We start from the raw sequence: 21,565 nt of genomic DNA, 5'->3' as shown, positions 1-21,565 counted from the left end.
TGTCAGGCGCTGTTCTAAGTGCTGGGATAGATATAAGCTAATCAGGTTGGACCCAGTCCATGCCCCACGTGGGGCTCACAGTCTTAATCTTCATTTTACAGATGAGGTAACAGGCCCAGAAAAGTGAGGTGACTTACCCAAGGTCACACTGCAGACAAGTGGCAGAGCTGGGACTAGAACAGGTCCTTCTGACTCCATGGCCTACACTTTTATTCACTAGGCCATGCTGCTCTCATGTTGAGAAATGAAAGATAATGTTTCACCAACCCCTGATTTTGAAGTGATATAGGCTACAAAGTATTTTCTCTGAGTTACACACGGCTCCAATTTTTATGTTATGACAGTGAATGAATCCATGGCTCTATGAATAAGTCTTAAAAAAAGAAAAATCCCACTTTTGAGAAAGCAGTCACATAGTATATTGTTCTCCTAATGTGTAGTATGGTACCGTAGTGACCTGAGACAGATAATATGCATTTGAAGGATGACTATTACACACACACACACACACACACACTCTCTCTCTCTCTCTCTCTCTCTCTCTCTCTCTCTCTCTCTCTCTCTCTCTCTCCCTCTCCCTCTATCTCTCCCTCTCCCTCACACACACACTTCTTACTCTGTTCTCCCTCTTTCTCCCTCTTTCCCTTCTTGCTCTCTCACGCTCCCTCTCTCCCCCCACCTCTCTTTTTAAGGTAAAATTAGGCACATCGTACTCATAAAAGCAGTTATTAAAAACATCATTGATGTATGGCTTTTTGCTGGCTCGATTCAAGTATAGAACTCATTACAACTTTCTGTCCATTTTCATCCCTCTGATCCATAATCAAAGGAATTGAGCTCTTAATATGTTCAGAGCACTGTACCAAGCATTTGAACATTTTTATATAAAATTAATGGGCACGTGGGGCTGTAGGGTTTTTCTCCTTTCCTTGTTGTATCCACTCATTGTGTCTCTTTTTGTAGTTTGTATTATAGTGTGATGAGAGACTTCATTTTATGTGTGTAAGCTTGACCCTCGCTAGAGATCAGTCCTTAGCTGTTCAAGGTTAGGATGGGACTGTTGATTTTATTAACTGGGACGTTGGTTAAGGAGAAACCTCCAGTGAGACTTTAGGTAATGAAGGATGGTGTGTTGAAGAATTTTATGTAAAAAAAAAAAAAAAAAAAGGGAGTGAGGTGAAACGTCAATATTGAGGAAGCTTAAACCTCTGTCTGGACTATGGATTGTATCACCCGTGGGAGATTCTTCTTCGGTTTTAGGAGTGACACTCTTCAATCCTTTACCTGCTAGTTTATTACTTGTAGAATAGCCCACACAGTGATTTGCCTAACTCATAAATACCTGAATTTTGTTTTTAGGCTTTAGCGTTTAATGTTAACTACTCAGATTCTGGACTCTTCGGGATTTACACGGTCTCTCAGGCTGCAACTGCCGGGGAAGTAAGTTGCAAATTCTGATTATTCTCATATTTTGGTTCAAATATGAAATAAAGTGTTTAGGTACTATTATCACTGCTTAGCACTAGATTTATGATAAAACTGATACATTGATTGGAGAAACTTGCATTCCATTTTGTTTTTTAAAAACCCTCTTGAGGCTAAGAATCCATCTCCATTAAAAAAAAATCAGCTCAGGGTAAGTCAGTCAGATGTACTTGTGTGCCTTTTGGAGACAGTGTATTTAGGGAATTCCTGAATCTTCTTCGTACTGAATTAAAGCAAATGTTGAAGTAGCCGCCACATGCTTGTCGGCATTCTGCTACACTTCTCAGTGCCCCGCCTTCTCCAGTGGGAAAAGCACTGCACTGGGAATCAGGAGACCTGGGTTCTAGTCCAGGTTCTGCTCGATGGGGTTATGTTATCAGTGGTGACGCTTTCTGTCCAGGGAACCATCAGGGTGTTCCACAAGCAGGAGTCCAGAAAAATAACTGGCTACCATGGGCAGCTAAAATGACAACAACTGTCACGGCAGCTAGCTGCCTGCCAGGTTTATTGAACCTTGGCACCTCTTTGGCACTATATTGCATTCACATCAGCCGAAAATAAATTCTGTTTGAAAGTTACCATTTCATGCATTTTGCAATGCGTTTGCACCCCTGTCCTCATTTGTGGCTATCTGTGGCAGGGGAACCTGCCAGGGACAAGAGCTGTACAAACCACTTTTTTTTTCTTTTTCTTTTTATGGTAATTGTTAAGTACTTACTGTGTGCCAGGCACTGTACTAAGTGATAGAAGATAATCAGGTCAGACAGTCCCTGTCCCACATAGGGCTCACACTCTCAATCCCCCTTTTACAGGAGAGGTAACTGAGGCCCAGAGAAGTGAGGTAACTTGCCCATGGTCACACAGCAGACAAGCGACGGAGCAGGATTAGAACCCAGGTCCTTCTGACTCCCGAGCCTGTGCTCTATCCACTAGGTTATGGTGCTTGTACACTTCCACTGTTATCAGCTCCTCCAGGCAATGGGAGTGGTGTAGAGAAAAGAGCACAAAACTGGGAATGAGGAGACCTGGATCTTAGGCACATCTCCACCACTTGCCTGCTGTATGACCTTGGGGAGATCACTTAACTTCTCTGAACCTTGGTTTTCTCATCTGTGAAAAGGGGATAAAGTAATTTATTCTCCCTTGCATGTGAGCCCCCATGTGGGACAGGGACTCTCTTGTGTTGACTTCATTCCTAGCCCAGTGCTCGGTACAAAGTAAATAAATATCATTATTGTTACTACTGTTATTACTATGAACAAGGTTGCCTTACCCGTCAAGTCATGTGCCATTTTCAGCAACTAACTTGACTCTAAGAATAAAGCAGCTTTATTGTTTAATAGTAGATGTGCACTTTGACTTGCCCTGTGGTGATTTATTGGCACTAGTGTTAAAAAAATATGGATATTAACATTGCTAGTGCTTATATTCATTCATTCAGTTGTATATAGTGGGTACTTACTGGGTGCAAAGCTCTGTACTAGGGGGCTTGGGAGAGTACACAGACGTTCCCTGCCCGCAGACACATTCTCTACCCACAGTGAGCTTACAGTCTTCATCTGTAGTGACCACCAAAAAAGCAGGCCTAATAAGTAGCCTCTTACACAGATTTGTGCCTGTCTAAGGCTATTGCCTGGGTTATCCATGCTTGCACAGAGAATGTTAATGGCATGACATAGTGAAAGTTTGGGAGTGATATGAAGGTGGGATAATTCTCCGTAGAAGGAAATCAAATGTCCATTCCCTCATCTTCCTCGTTCACTTCCTGGCACAGCCAGTTCTCTGAAGTGGTAGCCTTGATCAATCAATCAATCAATCAGTCATATTTATTGAGCGCTTACTATGTGCAGAGCACTGTACTAAGCGCTTGGGAAGTACAAATTGGCAACATAATTGTGTTGTGGTCCCCCTACACCATAATGTCTAATTTGACTGCTTTAAAATACAGTGAAATTAATATAACATAATGCTTTGGATGGGGACAGGGAAGAGGAAAACCAAGTTTTCTTTATAACTGACCTCCTGTTTTGTGTGTTTTGCCAAATAGAATCTCAGGAGAATGGAAGTGTTTTGGTTTTTGTAACTGTAATCCAGAAAGGAAAGATGTGGCAAAATATTATTAGAATTTACTTTTCTGTCCTAGGTTATCAAGGCTGCCTACAACCAAGTAAAGGCAATTTCTCAAGGCAACCTCTCAGAAGGAGATGTCACAATAGCCAAGTAAGTGGAAGCTGACTAAAATGTGTTTCTCCTGCATTCTTTGTGTGAACTTCATTCTCCCCTCCTCTCTTTCTTCCTCCCTCAAAAAAATTTTAGTCCTGTAATGCAGGTGAGCATCATGCCTCCCCACCCCCACTTGCTCAAAATAGTATAAGCCCAGCTCCCAGGATCAGAAACTGCCAAAATCCCAGAGCCATTCTTCAAGCTATGGTATTTATGAGCACTTCCTGTATGCAGGGCACTGTACTAAGCTCTTAGGGGAGTACAGTACAGTAGAGTTGGTAGACACAGTCCCTGTCCACAAGAAGCTTAAAATTTCTCCCCAATTCTTCAGTGAGTTTCTCCAGATGGGCTGTCATCAAGCAAATAGCGCTGTAACTCGCATTTCTATCTTTTCAGCTCCGCCCCTGTGGGGTCAGGTAGAGCTGGAGAAACCTGGGGCAGGAAGGGGGAGATGTCATGTCATCTCCAAGATGTCACTAGAGAAGGTCAACATGTCTTCTAAAGAAGTAAAATTTAGCTACCCCTTCCTAGGAATCTTTAATGCAGAATCAATACATTAAAGTATTTGTGAAGCTGTATTAATAAGAATAATGATATTTGTTAAGCAGTTACTATGTGCCAGGCACTGTACTAAGCACTGGGTTGGATGCAGTTCCTGTCCCACATGGGGCTTACTGTCTCGATCCCCATTTTACAGGTGAGGTAACTGAGGCACAGAGAAGTGAAGTGGCTTGCCCAAAGTCACACGGCAGACAAGTGACAGAGCATGAATTAGAACCCATGACTTGATTCCCAGGCCCCTGCTGTATTCACTACGCCATGCTACTTCTCCTGCTTATCTACAATTGACTGAGTACACCATCCTGGGTAATTTGGTTAAAAACTGAATATCTGACTATGGTTCAGGAATAAATCTCCCATTTATTACATTGTTCCTATAAGGAAACTGATTCCTAGGAACAACATCTTAAGTAGATGCTTAGAGAAGCAGCGTGGCTCAGTGGAAAAGAGCATGGGCTTTGGAGTCAGGTCATGGGTTCAAATCCTGGCTCCACCAATTGTCAGCTGTGTGACTTTGGGCAAGTCATTTATCTTCTCTGGGCCTCAGTTACCTCACCTGTAAAATGGGGATGAAGGCTGTGAGCCCCCATGGGACAACCTGATCATCTTGTAACTTCCCCAGTGCTTAGAACAGTGCTTTGCCCATAGTAAGCGCTTAATAAATGCCATCATTATTATTATTAGAAAACGTTGCAAGCTGGAGCTAATTTTCTCTTAATTCCAAGGGCTCCCTACATGGCAAAAACTAAATTCATCTTCTCTCCCAGTCCTACTTTTCCTAACTTTCCCATCATGTTCAACTGCCTCCCTGTCTCAGGAGCTTGCAGCTCTGACTCCTCTCCATCTTTCACTTCCCACATGTGGTCTATCTTGCTTACTCTTACCAGTAATAATAATAATAATAATAATAATGGCATTTATTAAGCGCTTTCTATGTGCAAAGCACTGTTCTAAGCGCTGGGGAGGTTACAAGGTGATCAGGTTGTCCTACAGGGGCTCACAGTCTTAATCCCCATTTTACAGATGAGGCAACTGAGGCACAGAGAAGTCAAGTGACTTGCCCAAAGTCACACAGCAGACAATTGGCGGGGCCGGAATTTGAACCCATAACCTCTGACTCCAAAGCCTGGGCTCTTTCCACTGAGCCATGCTGCTTCTGCTGCTACCAGTCTCCTCTTACCAGTCTGTTACCAGTCTCCTCCACAGTATATCCAAGAGCTACCTCTTTACACCCTTTGGCCACCCTGTCCCAGGCCGTTGTCACTTCCCGAATGGCCCACTGCTCCAGCCACCTAATTGTTGTCTTTGTTTCTCCTTTTCAAGCCTATTTTTTCCTGTAAACCTAATCTAACTGCATCTTGATGTGCACTTTCCCATCTCCAATCTTTTGCAGACACCATTTTTCCTGCTTAGATTCTCCCCTTAGCCCCAACCATAGATCCACCAAACCCCATCCATCCCTTTTTCCTAAGAAGCTTCCTTTAAATTATATATTATAAATTATTTATTTATATTAATACCTGTCTTCCCCTCTAGACTGTAAGCTCACTGTGGGCAGGGATAGTATCTGCCAACTCTTTTGTATTGTACTGTCCCAAATGCTTAGATCAATGTACTGCACATTGTAAGCACTGAAATACCATTGATTGAGGCATTCCCTAACTCCCTCCTCCCTTGCCATGTTGTTTCATCAGCCACCCATAGTCCTTATAAAAGAGTTTGTGGTTATTCCTTCTTTTCTTTTTTTCCTTTTGCTTTCACTAGCTTTATCTGTTTTTCCTCATGTTCCCATTGTTTATATCCAGTCTGTGTTTGCCTGGCTCCCCTATTTTATTGTAAGCTTTTTGAGGCCAGGGATCATGTCGTTTTTTAGTGTTATATGTTTCCAAGGGCCTAGTATAGAGCTTTGTACATGCCAGTAAATACTCATGGTGATGAAGGCGGCATCCAGCCAATAGCTGGACCAGGATATTTCAGAACAGTCACTTCTGTTAATGTTACCCCCATCTTTAGCATATACTCACTTTTTGATGGGGTTAAAACACTTCCCTTTTGAAGGTCACCTTTCATCTCTTTTCTGTTATAGCTCAAGAATCTTCAAGAACTGTAATATCTATGACAGTCACATTGCTGTCTCATGGAATTGAAAGCCTAATTAAGAAACACCATTTTAATAACAGCATTCATTTTAGTAGTTTGGGAAATAGCACAGATCTGGGTTTGAATCTTTAAATTGCATTGTTTTCTTGTGAGCGGGGATTCAGAATTAAGTGCTTTCTATGTGCCAGGCTCTGTACTAAGAGCTGGGGTAGATATAAGCTAATCAGGTTGGACATAGTCCATGTCTCAAATGGGGCTCACAGTCCTAATCCCCATTTTATAGATGAGGTAACTGAGGCTCAGAGAAGTTAAATGGCCTGCTGAAGGTCACACAGTAGACAAGTGGCAAGGCCAGGATTAGAACTCAAGTCCTTCTGACTCCCAGACTCATTTTCTATCCACTAGGCCGTGCTACTTCTCGTGAGAAAATTTCTTCTTAACACTGCACCATTTTTTATCAATCGGCAAGATGCCAAAACTGAAATTTCAGATATTACTTTAAAATTATGATCATTTTTAGCTCTTTCTTTGTGATGGATTTTGGTGTTTTGCACCTGCTTTTTTTTTTTGGAATATGTTTCTAGCGTCTTAGTGAGAAAAGAAAACACAGTTATTTGAAAGAAATTAGAATTTCACAGAAAAGATTTCTACTAACTAATGCCAAGTTCCAGTCAAATGCTATCTGTAAGATTAGTCTGAGTGAAAAGTGGTCATTTTGAAATTAGTTTTCTTCCTAGAGTAGCTTTCCAAAATTATGACAAATATTAAGCTGTTTTGCAAAAGGAAAAGAGGAAAAAGTGGTTAGAACTGCAATAGAGATTTCAAAACTTTGTAATTTGTAAATAACTCTTTATCCCAAACTTGCTACAGTGAAAAGCCAAGTATCTCTTTGCCCCTTATCCCGAACTAAAGACAGATTGAATAAACCAAATTTTTGATTATCTGAAACTAGCCTCAGTTCCAATTCAGATAATAATAATAGCGATGGTACTTGGTTAAGCACTTTACTATGTGCCAGGCACTGTTCTAAGCACTGGGGATGATACAAGGTACCGAGGTTGTCCCACGTGGGGCTCACAGTCTTAATCCCCATTTTACAGATGAGGTAACTGAGGCACAGAGAAGTTAAGTGACTGGCCCAAAGTCACACAACTGACAAATGGCGGAGGCGGGATTAGAACTCACGACCTCTGACTACCAAGCCCGGGCTCTTTCCACTCAAGACACGCTGCTTCTCCATTCAGATGCATGGTTTTGTACAGTACTTTTAAAATGGTAATAACTGTCACTTATTGCTCTTCTTCCTAAGATTTCAAAGCTCTTTGAGATGACAGTCAGTTCAGTACTAAAGGTGTTGTGTTCCTGAGGAACTGTATGTTCATGAAAACTCACACAGAAGCATTCACACCGTGTCCAGCACTCAAGACCATTGCTTCTGACCCTATGTTGTGTTGAATCTATCAAGTCTATTTATTGAACCCTTCCTGTGTGCAGAGCACTGTACTAAGCGCTTGGGAGAGTACAAGACAACAATATAATGAACACAGTCCTTGCCCATAACAAGCTTACAGTCTCCAACCAGGCATCCATTGTTGGGAAAATGTTCTCAGATTCTATAGGAGCATATCCAAAACCCATAGGGAAACATACATCATAGCAAAACTGACTCTACAGTAAGTGCATATATTCAAAATCAGCTGGAATTTTTTTAGCTTTGGGGTAGTTTCCTATACAAACTGGAACTCTGGTAGGAGGAGAATTATTTTGAGCCCACTCCTGCTCAGAAGTGATTGATATATAGAGAACCAGACCAAAATGGGATCCAGGTGTACCTCATCTTTCAGTTAAATCTAAAATAATTGGCTATCCAAAGTAGGTTGGGTCCCAGTCATTTCTGATACCGAAGAGTTTTCCCTTATTTGGACAAGTCACTTAACTTCTCTGTGCCTCAGTTACCTCATCTGTAAAATGGGGATTAAGACTGTGAGCCCCACATAGGACAACCTGATCACCTTGTATCCTCCCCAGCGCTTTGAACAGTGCTTTGCACATAGTAAGCGCTTAATAAATGCCATCATTATTATTATTATTCATCCGCATGGTATCCATATCACTGCTACCAACTCTATTGCTTTATACGCTCCCAAACACTTAAGACAGTGCTGTGTATTCAGTAAATTCTGTTCCTCCAGCTACAGTTCCCTACTTACCGCCTTTTGTTCTTATTTTGTGAGCTGCCAATTTATCCTTGTCCTTTATGCTGTTTTAATGTTTCATTGCTCTCTATGTACCTGTCTCGGGCCTCTCCCAACATACACACACACCCCATATTCAGATTGTGAACGCCTCAATGGAAAGGGTCCATGTCTTTCCCAGTGCTTAGCACACAGCACTTACTACATATTATTTACCTCTACTAAAAATAAATACCATTGAGGTTTTGTTACTGAGGTTTTTATTTGTTATTACCTCTTTTTGGGTAGAAACAAGCTAAAAGCTGGATACCTGATGTTGGTGGAAACTTCAGAGGGCCTACTGGACGAAATTGGTTCCCAGGCTCTGGCGTCTGGTTCATATGAAGCACCGACAGCTGTACTTCAACAGATTGATGCTGTGGCGACTGCCGACGTTGTAAATGTAAGTTGAGGCATCCGTTCATATTGTTATATAAGATTGTCAGTAATTTACAGGCAATTCACCTTCCTCTGCCTGGTTGCAACAGCATTGCATCCCTTTTGTTTTTAAACTCAGCTCCTGTAAATACTTTCTTCTTAAACTGTTTTAGCCTTGTCGGCCGGATTTATAGATAGGGCAGCTCTTACTTTTGTCGGATCTGAAAAGCCAGTTTGAGTTCATAAAAGAAGCCAGGTCTGTTGTGTCTTTAGGAGCCACAACTCGTTCTGGGACTCCACCTACCCAAGCATTCCAGAGCTCGGCCTGGGAAATGAAGAAAACTCAAGGCTCCCGACTCAATTTTTCAGTGGGACTGTGCACATTAACCATTACCAATTCGCCCCTGCCCTCTTTTTGCCATCACATCACAGGAGTAAAAGAACTCTAACATGTGTACACAGCCAACTACATGGTGTGCCCACAAATTCCAATTTCCATGATTGGCTGATGTTTAGGAAATAGAAGACAATTATGAACTCCTGTTAGGCCTGCTGTCTGACTTATTTAGGCTCCGTGCACTTGGGGTTGTACTATTCATATAGCTGCGTATTGTGCTGTTCTTTCCAGCTCACATGGCAACAGTCCCTGTCTTTTGCTTCCAGGAAGGACAGGAGCCCCACACCTGCCTCCTGACTGCACACTTACCCAGAATTATCACTTCAGCTTTAATTCTAGACTCTTGACTTAGTGGCCTTGAATATTTTTGAAATGAAGCAGAATATAGGCATGTGGAAAAGATTGTGCATATAGACTATTTGAATAGGTTTTTCGGGCCAGCCATAGATGTAGAAGCCTCATATTTGGGAAGTATGCTGCCCTGTTTAGGTTATTTCTTTTTGAGATGCCCAAGGCAACTCAGCGTGGGAAGAGTATGGGCCTAGGAGTCGGAGGACTTGGTTCGAATCTTGGCTCTGCCACTTGTCTGCTGTGTGACCTTGGGCAAGTCAATTCATGTCTCTGTGCCTCAGTTATGTCACCTATAAAATGGGGATTGAGACTGAGAGCCCCACATGGGAGAAGGACTGTGTCCAACCTGATTAGCTTGTATCTACCCCAACACTTAGTACAGTGCCTGGCACATAGCACTTAACAAATACCATTTTTTAAAAAAGGAACGTAAAGAGGACATTCCCTTGAGATTTATAGCTTTTGCTTTGAACATCTTCAGGATGTCCAGTGACACCTGAAGAAAACATCAACCAGAGCAGCTCAGCAAGAAATAATCCACCTGTGGCACATAGTGAAAATATGAAGATTCTCCTTAAGTGACTGGTGCTTAAGGAATAACTGATAGTTGTGGAATTTTCATATCAAATTTGTTTTATGGAATTTGGAGACTCTTTACTAGTCCTTTCTGTAGTACAGTCCATCCCTTGATAAATAGAATTTCTCTGTTTTGGCAAATTTTCAATACATTCTATAAATATAGAGAAAGGGATGCCTGTTTTTTATTTGATTTCAGTGTTCTGGCTTATGCAGCAAACACCTACACTCCTTCCTTTTTGTTGTCATAAACTAAGTCAGTCTTCCAGCCCTTTAATATTCTCTTATCAGAGTAGGGTGTTTTAGTAAATATTGGCTTCAAGCCTTTGTCCATTTTTACATTTATCCTTTCCTGAAGTCCCTGCAGCGACAAAATAAAATAAGAAACTTCTCTTCCATGAGGTTTTTAGTAACTTATTGTCTACTACATTTTTGTTTTTCAGGCTGCAAAGAAGTTTGTTTCTGGCAAGAAATCAATGGCAGCAAGTGGTAATTTGGGAAAAACCCCATTTATTGACGAGTTGTAATATTGACATCCACACTGTGGAGGGAAGCCAAAAGCTTGGTTCTCAACCTAAACAGACCATTGTTGCAAAGTCGTCGGTCACAAAAATTGTTAGTCTTTTTTTTATTTATGAATTAAAAGGTGTCAGAACATAAAACAGGCAATCACTTTGCTCTGAAGTCAATAAAAGGTTTCATTTGAATGCTTTCCTTCCTTTTTTTATTCTGTTCATAGGTAAAATGCAATTGCCGTTAAAACCCATTTTGTAGGCTAATTTGAGGTGTTACAGAACTAGTTGAATATAACGTATTGGCAAATGTTTCAGAATTGTAGTTTTATTGTTTACTGGTAGTTTAAAGGATAAACTTCCCATTCTGTTCTTTTTTCATATATACGTTTCATTATTAAGCCAAGTCATTGTAGTTACCTCAAAAGGTGAAGATCAGAGCTCTGACCGTTCCTTGTACTCTGAGTCTCCAAGGTGTACCTTCAAGTAAGGGGGTTATTTTTCACTGAAAGGTGTTTATTGGGGTGTTCTTACTTTTGTTCAAATGAGGGTGGCAGGCAGGCTAGGGTCCATGGAGAACCTTAGCTCATTGGTTGGTATAGGTTACATCTTTCAGGGCAGCATAGCAGTGCACTCTACAAGGGCTTTATAAGAAATAAATCAGGAGATAGCGATATTCTGCTGTGAGCTGTAGGATCTCATTGGTTCTAAAGATAAAAGCTCATCTGCAACTCTGTCAGCAGTCCAGTTTTCAAGATGTGACATCGGTTGGCTATTCAATAGTGGCACAGTCTTCCAGCCAAAATGCATCTGAGGTAGTGGAGGAGGAAGATGACTTGTCATCATCTTTGACCATTGTCCAGTATGGTGAAGGGGCTCTATCTTTTTTTACCCCGTCAGTATCCAGCTCCCCAAAATCCTTGTGAATCATAACATCGCAGCCGATATCTTCGCCTACAGTGAACCTACGGTTCCTTTTTCTATATGCATGCCACGCTGTGGAGATGGACGATAATGTCATTGCACAGTCAGTTGTGGATGGTGGAGATTTAAAATACTTAAATCTCTCATCTAAAATGACATCATCATCATCACTACTTGTGCAAGTTTCTTCTTTTTCCTTCTTGTTCCTTGATGTACTAAAATGGAAATGATAATTATATTTATGGACCTGATCTGTGAAGCAGGAATCACAGAAAAAAAAAGCAATGATCTGCTCTCTGCTCCCACCTCACTGATATACTGCTTCTGTTTCTGAAACTGAACTTGGTTTTTTTTGTTTTTCATTCCCACCCTTAGATCACCCTTAGAAGTAGAAATACTTTAGCAAATAGAAAAACAAACTGCTTTTTTGACTAAAACCCAAACTTGCTCTGAGCTGGTGGGCAAGGGAATTATTTGTAAATATTTCCTATAAATCAGAGGCAGTCATATCACAGCTATTCGGTCCAGTTCATCTCAGCTGCAGGCTCCTAGGTAATTCCCACTTTATCCTTCAGTTTCTGATTTATCACCATACATGAAGTAATAAGCATGAAACCAGGAGACCCAAAGAGCTTGTCTGAATCTCTTTGAGAGCCAGGTGAAAAAAATTAGCTGATATGAATGAACACCTCTGCTGTAGAGAGGTCACTGCTTAGTTTTTTTTTTCCTTGACTGTTATGATCCAGAACAGACTTAGCTCCCATTATTTTACTCCTTTTGGTTAATACTGGTGGAGATGTTCTGCTGTTGCTTCCACTCTTCCTGTCAAAGACCTTAGTGCCCACTAACCTAGTTGACTTTTCCTAAAGGCATTTGGACAATTTTTCCAAGACTTGCCCTTATTAGCTCTCCTTACTGGTGGAATTTGTGATCACAAAAGGGTGAACGGTACTGTAGTGATGTGTTCCTCAAAAATGTGCCTGTATTGTGGGGGTATGTTTTCAATTACTATAATTGGAAAAATATGAAATTCCTCTGGGTGCTCTAGTTAAGCATATGACATCACAACATTAACTAAATGGGGAAATGTAGTAAGATTATGAATCTTTGCAGGATGCAGCAAAACCAGAATTTAGTTCCGCTCACTGGCGGCGGTTCTGTAACCTTAGTGAAGAGTTTGTCCAACTCAGATTGAACAGTAGTTTTTCTTCACAAAGGCTAACTCTTCCTTCCCAGTAAATCATTTGTTGAACACTATTGTGTGCCGAGCACTGTGTTAAGCACTTGTGCATGTACAATATAACAGCTGGTAGATACATTCCCTTCCCACAATGATTTGACAGTCTAGAGGGGCTTACCGTTTTGAACTTCTCTCATCACTTTTATACATTTATCTGCTTTCATTAAAATGGATGCAGGATTTCATAATCCCCAAATCTGATCTGGTGGTGGGGAGACCATAACTATTTGCAATGATGCACTGGGTGACAATGCTGATTTTATCCCTGGGTTGCATGTATCATGGGATGGCTCTAACCTAATCCATAACAGCTGTTTCTCCAGGATTTATCACAGTGTGGCTGTAACCTAATATGCTTGTATTTAGTAGTTGCTCAGTACTATCCAACACTCTTGTTGACCCTTCCTGGAAGTCAGGATACAATTTTTAGTAGGTGGATAAATTTACCGAGTATTGTGTGCCAGTGAGATGTATTATAAAATCTGCTTCTGGACAATTGCATTTGAGTCAGTAGTTGGAATGTCTGTTTTATGCATTTCAAAAACTTTTGAGCTAATTATTCTTGTTGGATCTAGTTTTTCTTAAAACATTTGCTATTAAATCATTACCACCAACAATATTGATCTGAACTACTATTTGAATTTTACACCATAGTACAACCTAGAAAGGAACTTGAAAAAATTTTCCAACCCCTCCCATATTTTCTAGGGCTCCTACTGGCAATGAAAATGTAGTACCATGCTAATTGTTTATCCAGTAATATCTTTTAAAAAAAATTTCATTCTGTGGCTCATGTAATCAAGTTAGATTTATGTTAGCTGATGACTAGGTTACAGTATTAAGAAAATCCTATTGAGTGCTTATTGTGTGCAGAGCACTGTACTAAGCACTTGGGAGAGTACAATATAACACTTGGTTTTCTACCCACAAGGAGTTTACAATCTAGAGGGGAAAACACATTCATATAAATAAATTACAGGTGTGAGTGCTGTGGGGCAGAGGGAGTGGTGAATGAAGGATGCAAATCCAGTGCTTAGAACAGTGCTTTGCACATAGTAAGCGCTTAATAAATGCTATTAAAAAAAATCTAAGCACAAAGGTGACACAGAAGGGAATGGGAAAAGAGGAAATGAGGGCCTAGTCAGGAAAGGCTTCTTAAGAATGCCTAATCACTATTCAAAACTGGGAAGAATAGAGGAGGGATTTTTGGATTGCCAGATTTAAGACCAGTAATTGATTCAGTCTGTTTCTGAGGGAAATAAGGATTGACAACCAAAGAACATGTTTAAAAAAGAAAACTATAGTTCTAGGCTATTGTATATCGAAGGTAAATTTAAATTGATAAACAATAGACTTATGGTATTTAAGTGCTTACTGTGTGCCAGGCACTGAACTAAGCAATGGGGTAGATACAAGTTAGGCTGGACTGTCCCATTATAGTCTTACTCCCCATTTTACAGGTGAGGTAACTGAGGCACAGAGAAGTGAAATGACTTGCCCAAGGTGATATAACAGACAAGTGGCAAAGCTTGGGTTAGAACCCAGGTCCTTCTGACTCCCAGGCTCTATCCACTAGGCCATGCTGCTTCTCCCTTCAGATCTGGCAGACCACAGCATTACCAGTCATCAAAACCTCTTAAATCACATTTCTTCCAGGATGCCTTCTCTGATTAATTTCAGATATCCGCACCCTATATCACTCCAAATACCACTTGAGCACTTCTGTGCCTCTCAAAAATGTACTATCTTATATACCCTATTACTTTATTGTATCTGTATTGTATTTTCATATTTGTCACCCCCATTAGTCTTGAGGATATGGATCATGTACTAATTTTGTTGTACTCTCCCAAGCACTTAATATGTGAGCACCTGTGTACAGAGCACTATATGCTACTTATTGATACCCATTTAGTCTATGGGAGCTTTAAAAAGGGTCCTGCTGTAATGAGTCTCCAAACATTACAATATGTGCCAAAATCAAAGTGGTAAGAGGTTACTTACTGTGCCACCTGAAATCGGGATTTGCTTTCAGGGATTAAATCATCCACATTTTGCCATTCCTGAGGTATATCCATGAAGTCTCTGTAAACCCTTATTTGCAGGACTGTTCCTATGGGAATGCTGTATAAGAACTGTAGAAGTTCCCTGAGTGTGTATCCTAAAACATTTGTATGTCCAATTTTTATCAGAACATCACCTGTGGGAAATGGGAAAGAACAACATTTCAATAGACTTACTCGCGGCTGTGAGCACCTTGAGGGCAGGAAACATGTTTACCAACTGTGTTTTGCTGTACTTTACCAAGTGCTGTATACATAGTAAATACTCAAAAAAATATAAAAGAAGCATTGCCTAGTGGATAGAGCACAGGATTGGGAGTCAGAAGGACCTGAGTTCTAATTAGAACCCACATCCTCTGACTCCCACGCCTGTACTCTTGCCCCCAGGCCCTGCTGCTTCAAAACTTGCCTTTCCTGTCTGTCTCCCGCACTGTTGGTGAAAAGTCCTCTTGGGTAGGGATCCCGTCTATTGACTGTTCTGTAGCCTTCCGAACACTTAGTAATAATAATAATAATGGTATTAAGTGCTTACTCTGTGCAAAGCACTTTTCTAAGCGCTACAGAGGTTACAAGGTGATCAGGTTGTCCTTGGGGGGCTCACAGACTTAATCCCCATTTTACAGATGAGGTAACTGATGCACAGAGAAGTTAAGTGACTTGCCCAAAGTCACACAGCTGACAATTGGCGGAGCAGGGATTTGAACCCATGCCCTCTGACTCCCAAGCTCTTTCCACTGAGCCACGCTGCTACTTAGTAATGAGCTTAGAGGTGACAAATCCAGTTGCCCAAGGTGACACAAAAGGGAAAGGAATGGAGGAAAGGAGACCATAGTCAGGGGCAGGGCAGGAAATGAAGCCCTTTTCATCCGTGGTTTGAGGGGGGGCGGTGGAGTTTGTTTTTTTTTTTAAGTATAATCATTGGTTTGATGAAAGTAGTGTGGCACAGTGGAAAGAGCCCCGGCTTGGGAGTCAGAGGTCATGGGTTCTAATCCCTGCTCTGCCACTTGTCAGCTGTGTGACTTTGGGCAATCACTTAACTTCTGTGGGCCTCAGTTCTCTCATCTGTATAATGGGGGTTTAGACTATGAGCCCCATACGGGACAAGCTGATTAGCTTTTATCCCCCCAGTGCTTAGAATAGTGTTTGCACAGAGTAAGCGCTTAACAAATGCCATCATTATTAAAGTATTCATGACGGAAATCTAGAACTGTCTTGGGTGGCATACTGATGAACGGTTCAGCATCTGCAATAGATGAGCCATTTTCAGGTGCCATTTGGCAATCTTGGACTGGAATGCCCTCCCTGCACACAACTGCCAAGCTAGCTCTCTTCCTCCCTTCAAAGCCCTACTGAGAGCTCACCTCCTCCAGGAGGCCTTCCCAGACTGAGCCCCCTTTTTCCTCTCCTCCCCATCCCCCCGGCCCTACCTCCTTCCCCTCCCCACAGCACTTATATATATATATCTGGACAGATTTATTACTCGATTTATTTTACTTGTACATATTTTACTATTCTATTGATTTTGCTAATGATATGCAAAGAGCTTTAATTCTCTTTGTTCTGACGATTTGGACACCTGTCTACATGTTCTGCTTTGTTATCTGTCTCCCCCTTCCAGACTGTGAGCCCGTTGTGGGGTAGGGACCGTCGCTCTATGTTGCCGAGTTGTACTTCCCAAGCGCTTAGTACAGTGCTCTGTGGTCGGTGGGTGCTCAATAAATACGATTGAATGAATGAATGAATCTAAAGGCAGAATTCATGGGGTTGAACAGACGAGGCAGGAAATGAGTGGCTTTTTTTTCCAGTTGGAGTCCTCTGCGGGGAAGGGGAATACACGAGGCTGAGAGGCAGCGTGGACTCCGCCCACTGGGTCACTCTGGGGCCGCCCTGACCTCCCGGTGACTCCTTGGGTCACTCGGGCACCGCCCTGACCTCCCGGTGACTCCTTGGGTCACTCGGGCACCGACCTCGTGTGTTCCTGACCCAGTGGGTCACTGAGCCAACGACTAGCCACCGCCTATTGCAATAGACAAATCCACCATTTGAAACTGGTGGCTGTGCAGGCCGTTGAGAGAATCTGAGGCGTTTGGGGGTGAGAAGCAGAGTGGCTCAGTGGAAAGAGCAGGGGCTTCGGAGGCAGAGGTCTTGGGATCGAATTCCCCCTCTGCCAAGTGTCAGCTGTGGGACTTTGGGCAAGTCACTGAACTTCTCTGGACCTCAGTTACCTCATGTGTAAAACGGGGACTAAGACTGGGAGCCCCACGGGAGACACCCTGATCACCTTCTATCCTCCCCAGCGCTTACAGCAGTGTTTTATACATAGTAAGCGCCTAAGAAATGCCATCATTATTATTAGAGGTTACCCCAACAGGCTCCAAATTGCGTCTACTGCTATGGAAAAATCCACCATTTCGAATTGGTGGCTATGGCGGCCGTTTAGAAAAGCTGAGGCGATTTGAGGTTTTTTTTTTCTTTTTTTCTTTCTTCCCGCCTCCCGCCCTAGAAGTGGGTGAAGAAGGCCAGGAGGAGGAGCTCGGCTCCTGTCAGTCAGAGGCGGAGCGCGGGCAATCGTTGGCTCCGCCCCCCGGTCTCCTCGGGCCCAGATTGAAAAGAGGCCGGGAGGGGGGCGGAGTTTCTCAGTGTGGAGCGGGCAGAGCTCGGAGTCGGTGGGCGAGGTGGGTGGTGAGGGCCCCTGAGGGGACCCTAGGAGGCGGGAGGGACCTGAGGGGAGGGGAGGGAAAGCCAAGCCTCTGCCTCACTCTGCTTCATGCAAACCATCTCCTCCTTTTATTTCTCTCCCTGAGGCCTTCAAGGCCTGAGAAGAGAATGTTGAAGGGTGAAAGTACAGAAATCTGCTTCATGCAAAACCAGCTCCTTTGATTTCTCTCCCTAAGGTCTTCAAGACCTGAAAAGAGAATATCTGAGATAGAACAGGAGAAATTTGCTTCATGGAAGCCACCTTCCACTTTCATTTCTCTACCCAAGGTCTTCAAGACCTACAAAAAGAATATTTGTGTCCAAAGTGGACAGGTTTTCTTCACGCAAACCATCTCCTGCATTTGTTTCTCTACCTAAGGGCCGGAAAGAGTGATATATAGGGTTAAAACAGGGAAAGTTTGCTTCTTAGGAAACCTCACCTCATCAGCACTTAGAACAGTGCTTTGCACATAGCGCTTAAAAATGCCATTATTATTATTATCTTTCTACCTAAGGTCTTCAAGACTTGAAGAGCAAATATATGAATTGGAAAAGGAGAAATCTGCTTCATGTAGAAACACGTCCTGTGCATTAGTCCACTGGAGGCCTTCAAGGCCTTTGAAAAGACAATGAATCAAGAATATTGATGGTGAAAAGGAGAAATTTGCTTCATGCAAAAAAAAGCTGCCTTTCTTTCTCTACCTGAGGTCTTCAGGACCTGAAAAGGGAGTATTTGAGGGAAGAAAGGAGAACTTTGCCTCATGCAAGAAACATCTCCTGTACCTGACTCCACTGGAGGCGTTCAATGCTTCTGAAAAGAGAAAGAATAGAGAATATTGATGATAAAAAGGAGAAATTTGCTTCATGCAAAAAAAAAAGCTGCCTTTCTTTCTCTACCTAAGGCCTTCAGGGCCTGAAAAGAGAGTAGCTGAGGGGTGAAAGAAGTTTGTTTCACGCAGAAACATCTCCTGTTCCTGACTCCACTTGAGGCCTTCAAGGCCTTGCATTAGAGTTCCCCCAACTCCCCCAACAGGCTCCAGATTGCGTCTATTGCTGTAGAAAAATCCACCATTTCGAATTGGTAGCCATGGCGTTTAGAAAAGCTGAGGCGAGTTTTTTTCTTTCTTTCTTTCTTTCTTCCCGCCGCCCGCCCTAGAAGTGGGTGAAGAAGGCGAGGAGGAGGAGCTCGGCTCCTGTCAGTCCGAGGCGGAGCGCGGGCAATTGTTGGCTCCGCCGCCCGTTCGCCTCAGGCCCAGACTGAAAAGAGGCCGGGAGCGGGGAGGGGCGGAGCAAAGAGTCGGAGGTGGAGGTGGCTGGTGAGGGCTCCTGAGGGGACCCGAGGTGACGGGAGGGACCTGAGGGGAGGGAAAGCCAAGCCAAGCCGCTGCCTCACTCCGAGTTAGTCTGAGGGAGGAGACCGGAGGTTCGGGAAGGCCAGGGGAAAAAAGCAAGAAAAATGAGCCCTCAGGGCGACTCTCTGTGCCCTCCCCTTGCCCGGCAGTTTTCCCTCTTTGGCTTTTCCGGGATTCGAAGTGCCTTCCAGGAATTCTGCGGCTCTCAAACGGTATTCCACATCACTCCCTCACGGTGCCCACCTCTGCCCGTTGCGGGGCGTGGGGGGGGGGGGGTTCGTCAAGGGCTCAGTATGGTGCTCTGCACACAGTAAGTGCTCAATAAATACGATTGAATGAATGCATGAAACGGGCGAATAACCTTCTCGGCAGGGACCCAGTGACGCGTCTGCCCGACCCGGTTTGAGGGGAGAAAGTGGACGTAGCAACAGAGAGTTCTTCATCCATAAATTATTGTGGTATTTGTTAGGCTCTCACTATGTGCGGAGCACTGTTCTAAGGAAGCAAGCCCCGTTTTTGCGGGAGGGATGAAGCTCCGGTACGAGCGGCTCTACAGTGACGCCCAGCGGGCGGAGTTTGTTTCCCCAACCGGTTTATTCCGAATGTTAATTCCAACTCCTCGGTTGGTTCAGTCGTTCACCTCTATCCTGAAGTGATCAATCAATCAATCAATCAATCGTATTTATTGAGCGCTTACTATGTGCAGAGCACTGTACTAAGCGCTTGGGAAGTACAAATTGGCATCACATAGAGACAGTCCCTACCCGATAGTGGGCTCACAGTCTAAAAGGGGGAGACAGAGAACAGAACCAAACATACCAACAAAATAAAATAAGTAGGATAGAAATGTACAAGTAAAATAAATAAATAAATAAATAGAGTAATAAATATGTACAACCATATATGCATATATACAGGTGCTGTGGGGAAGGGAAGGAGGTAAGACGGGGGGATGGAGAGGGGGACGAGGGGGAGAGGAAAGAAGGGGCTCCGTTTCAGAGAGCGCTGGGCCAGAAGAGAGGGTGAGGGCTCAAGTCAGGCTGAGGAGGGGACAGTCTCTAAAAGAAAGCAATGATTGCCTCAGCTCCTGACCCGCGAGGAAGCTTTTCTTCGCATACTACCCAGATCCTCCTGTGGAAAAACAAGTATATTTCCAGCCCCAATGAATTTCGCCGCAGCCCAGGAATGGGAAATGCAAGTTGGCAAAACTGCACTTTAGTGTCAATCTCCTTTCTTCGTATCTACTTAGAAGGCAAATGAAATGTCTTATTAAATGCCGGCCCTCTCAACCGCTGCCCCCCGCCCCAGACGCCCCCCCCCCCCATCAGTTAATGGCTCTCACTCTCCCCTCACTAATGGTATTGGGATCCTTATCCCTGTGAGGTTTCAATCAGTAGAGAAGCAGCATGGCTCAGTGGAAAGAGCATGGGCTATGGAGTCAGAGGTTATGGGTTCAACGTCTGGCTCCGCCACTTGTCAGCTGTGTGACTTTGGGCAAGTCACTTAACTTCTCCGGGCCTCAGTTACCTCATCTGTAAAATGGGGATTAAGACTGTGAGCCCCCCGTGGGACAACTTGATCACCCTGTAAACTCCCCAGCGCTTAGAACAGTGCTTTGCACATAGTAAGCGCTTAATAAATGCAATTATTATTATTATTATTATTATTATTATTATTATTAGAGAGAAAGGAAGAGAGAGAAGAAATGACTTCCATGTCTTGGAGCCATGTGAATTAACATGGCTTTGGCAAAGGAATTTCTGCTGTCCCCTAGGAAAGCCATGTTGCCTCTCTGTGTTCCAACCAAGGTTTGGCCTCCCTTCAGAAACCGGCAGTGCCCCCTCCAGCCGAGGCTCCAGGAGATGAGGAGAAGCACCGGAGCAGGAAGGAGGAATCTTGACTGTCCTGACCACCCCGGCACCCACCAAAGCCGAACCTGAACCGAGCCGGCCAAGGAGCTCAAGGGGGCCGCCGTGACCAGGAGAAAGGTAGGAGAAACTCATCGTTTTGGAGGGAAATGAGTGGATCCGGGCTCTTGGGGAGACAGAAGGCACGTTATGGGTGGGAGGGAGGGACTGTCTACCTGTGTATCCGGGCAATTGGATTGACTAATCAAACTTGTAGATTTCTTTTTTCCTGGGAGAGGAAATTACAAAAGAATTGTATTATCCTTAATAAGGAATCCCCAAGACAGGCTGGAATCCACTGGGTCACTTTTCATCCCCTGGCGTAAACAAGCAGTTGCCTTGTAGATCCCTCCTGGAGGGACTCTGTACCGAGAGCTGCACCAGCGAGGGAGAGGACGCGGGAGAAGTGATCGAGGGTCAAGCCGACAAGTGGAGACCGGGACGCCCTGAGAGAAGATGGGAGTTGACCTGACCATCGGGAAAAAATAAGTATCTAATCGTAGACTAACCAAAAAACACTTGGAAATGGTCATTTACTGCTCGTGTCAAATGATTCAAACTCTGA

At 43.4% G+C, this 21,565-nt stretch overlaps 2 protein-coding genes across 3 annotated transcripts in view; one reads left to right on the top strand and one right to left on the bottom strand.

The window, feature by feature from the left end:
- Positions 1-11,012, top strand: part of LOC119942479 (cytochrome b-c1 complex subunit 2, mitochondrial) — a 31,866-nt gene extending 20,854 nt beyond the window's left edge. Inside the window, exons 11-14 of the mRNA XM_038763314.1 lie at positions 1,360-1,440; positions 3,629-3,705; positions 8,853-9,006; positions 10,749-11,012. Coding sequence (XP_038619242.1) covers positions 1,360-1,440; positions 3,629-3,705; positions 8,853-9,006; positions 10,749-10,832 — 396 coding nt within the window. The 3' untranslated portion in view covers positions 10,833-11,012. The remainder of the gene's footprint in view (positions 1-1,359; positions 1,441-3,628; positions 3,706-8,852; positions 9,007-10,748) is intronic.
- Positions 11,013-11,291: 279 nt separating this feature from the next.
- Positions 11,292-21,565, bottom strand: part of PDZD9 (PDZ domain containing 9) — a 185,056-nt gene continuing 174,782 nt past the window's right edge. For both annotated transcript variants that reach the window (XM_038763315.1, XM_038763316.1), the window contains exons 3-4: positions 14,986-15,181; positions 11,292-11,956 (exon numbers count right to left, since the gene is read on the bottom strand). In XM_038763315.1, coding sequence (XP_038619243.1) covers positions 11,590-11,956; positions 14,986-15,181 — 563 coding nt within the window. In that variant the 3' untranslated portion in view covers positions 11,292-11,589. The remainder of the gene's footprint in view (positions 11,957-14,985; positions 15,182-21,565) is intronic.

Source organism: Tachyglossus aculeatus, chromosome 21 (genome assembly GCF_015852505.1).
Source record: "Tachyglossus aculeatus isolate mTacAcu1 chromosome 21, mTacAcu1.pri, whole genome shotgun sequence".
Taxonomy (NCBI): Eukaryota; Metazoa; Chordata; class Mammalia; order Monotremata; family Tachyglossidae; genus Tachyglossus; species Tachyglossus aculeatus.
The sequence above is the reverse complement of the archived record's forward strand: the minus strand, read 5'-3'. Positions and strand labels throughout refer to the sequence as shown.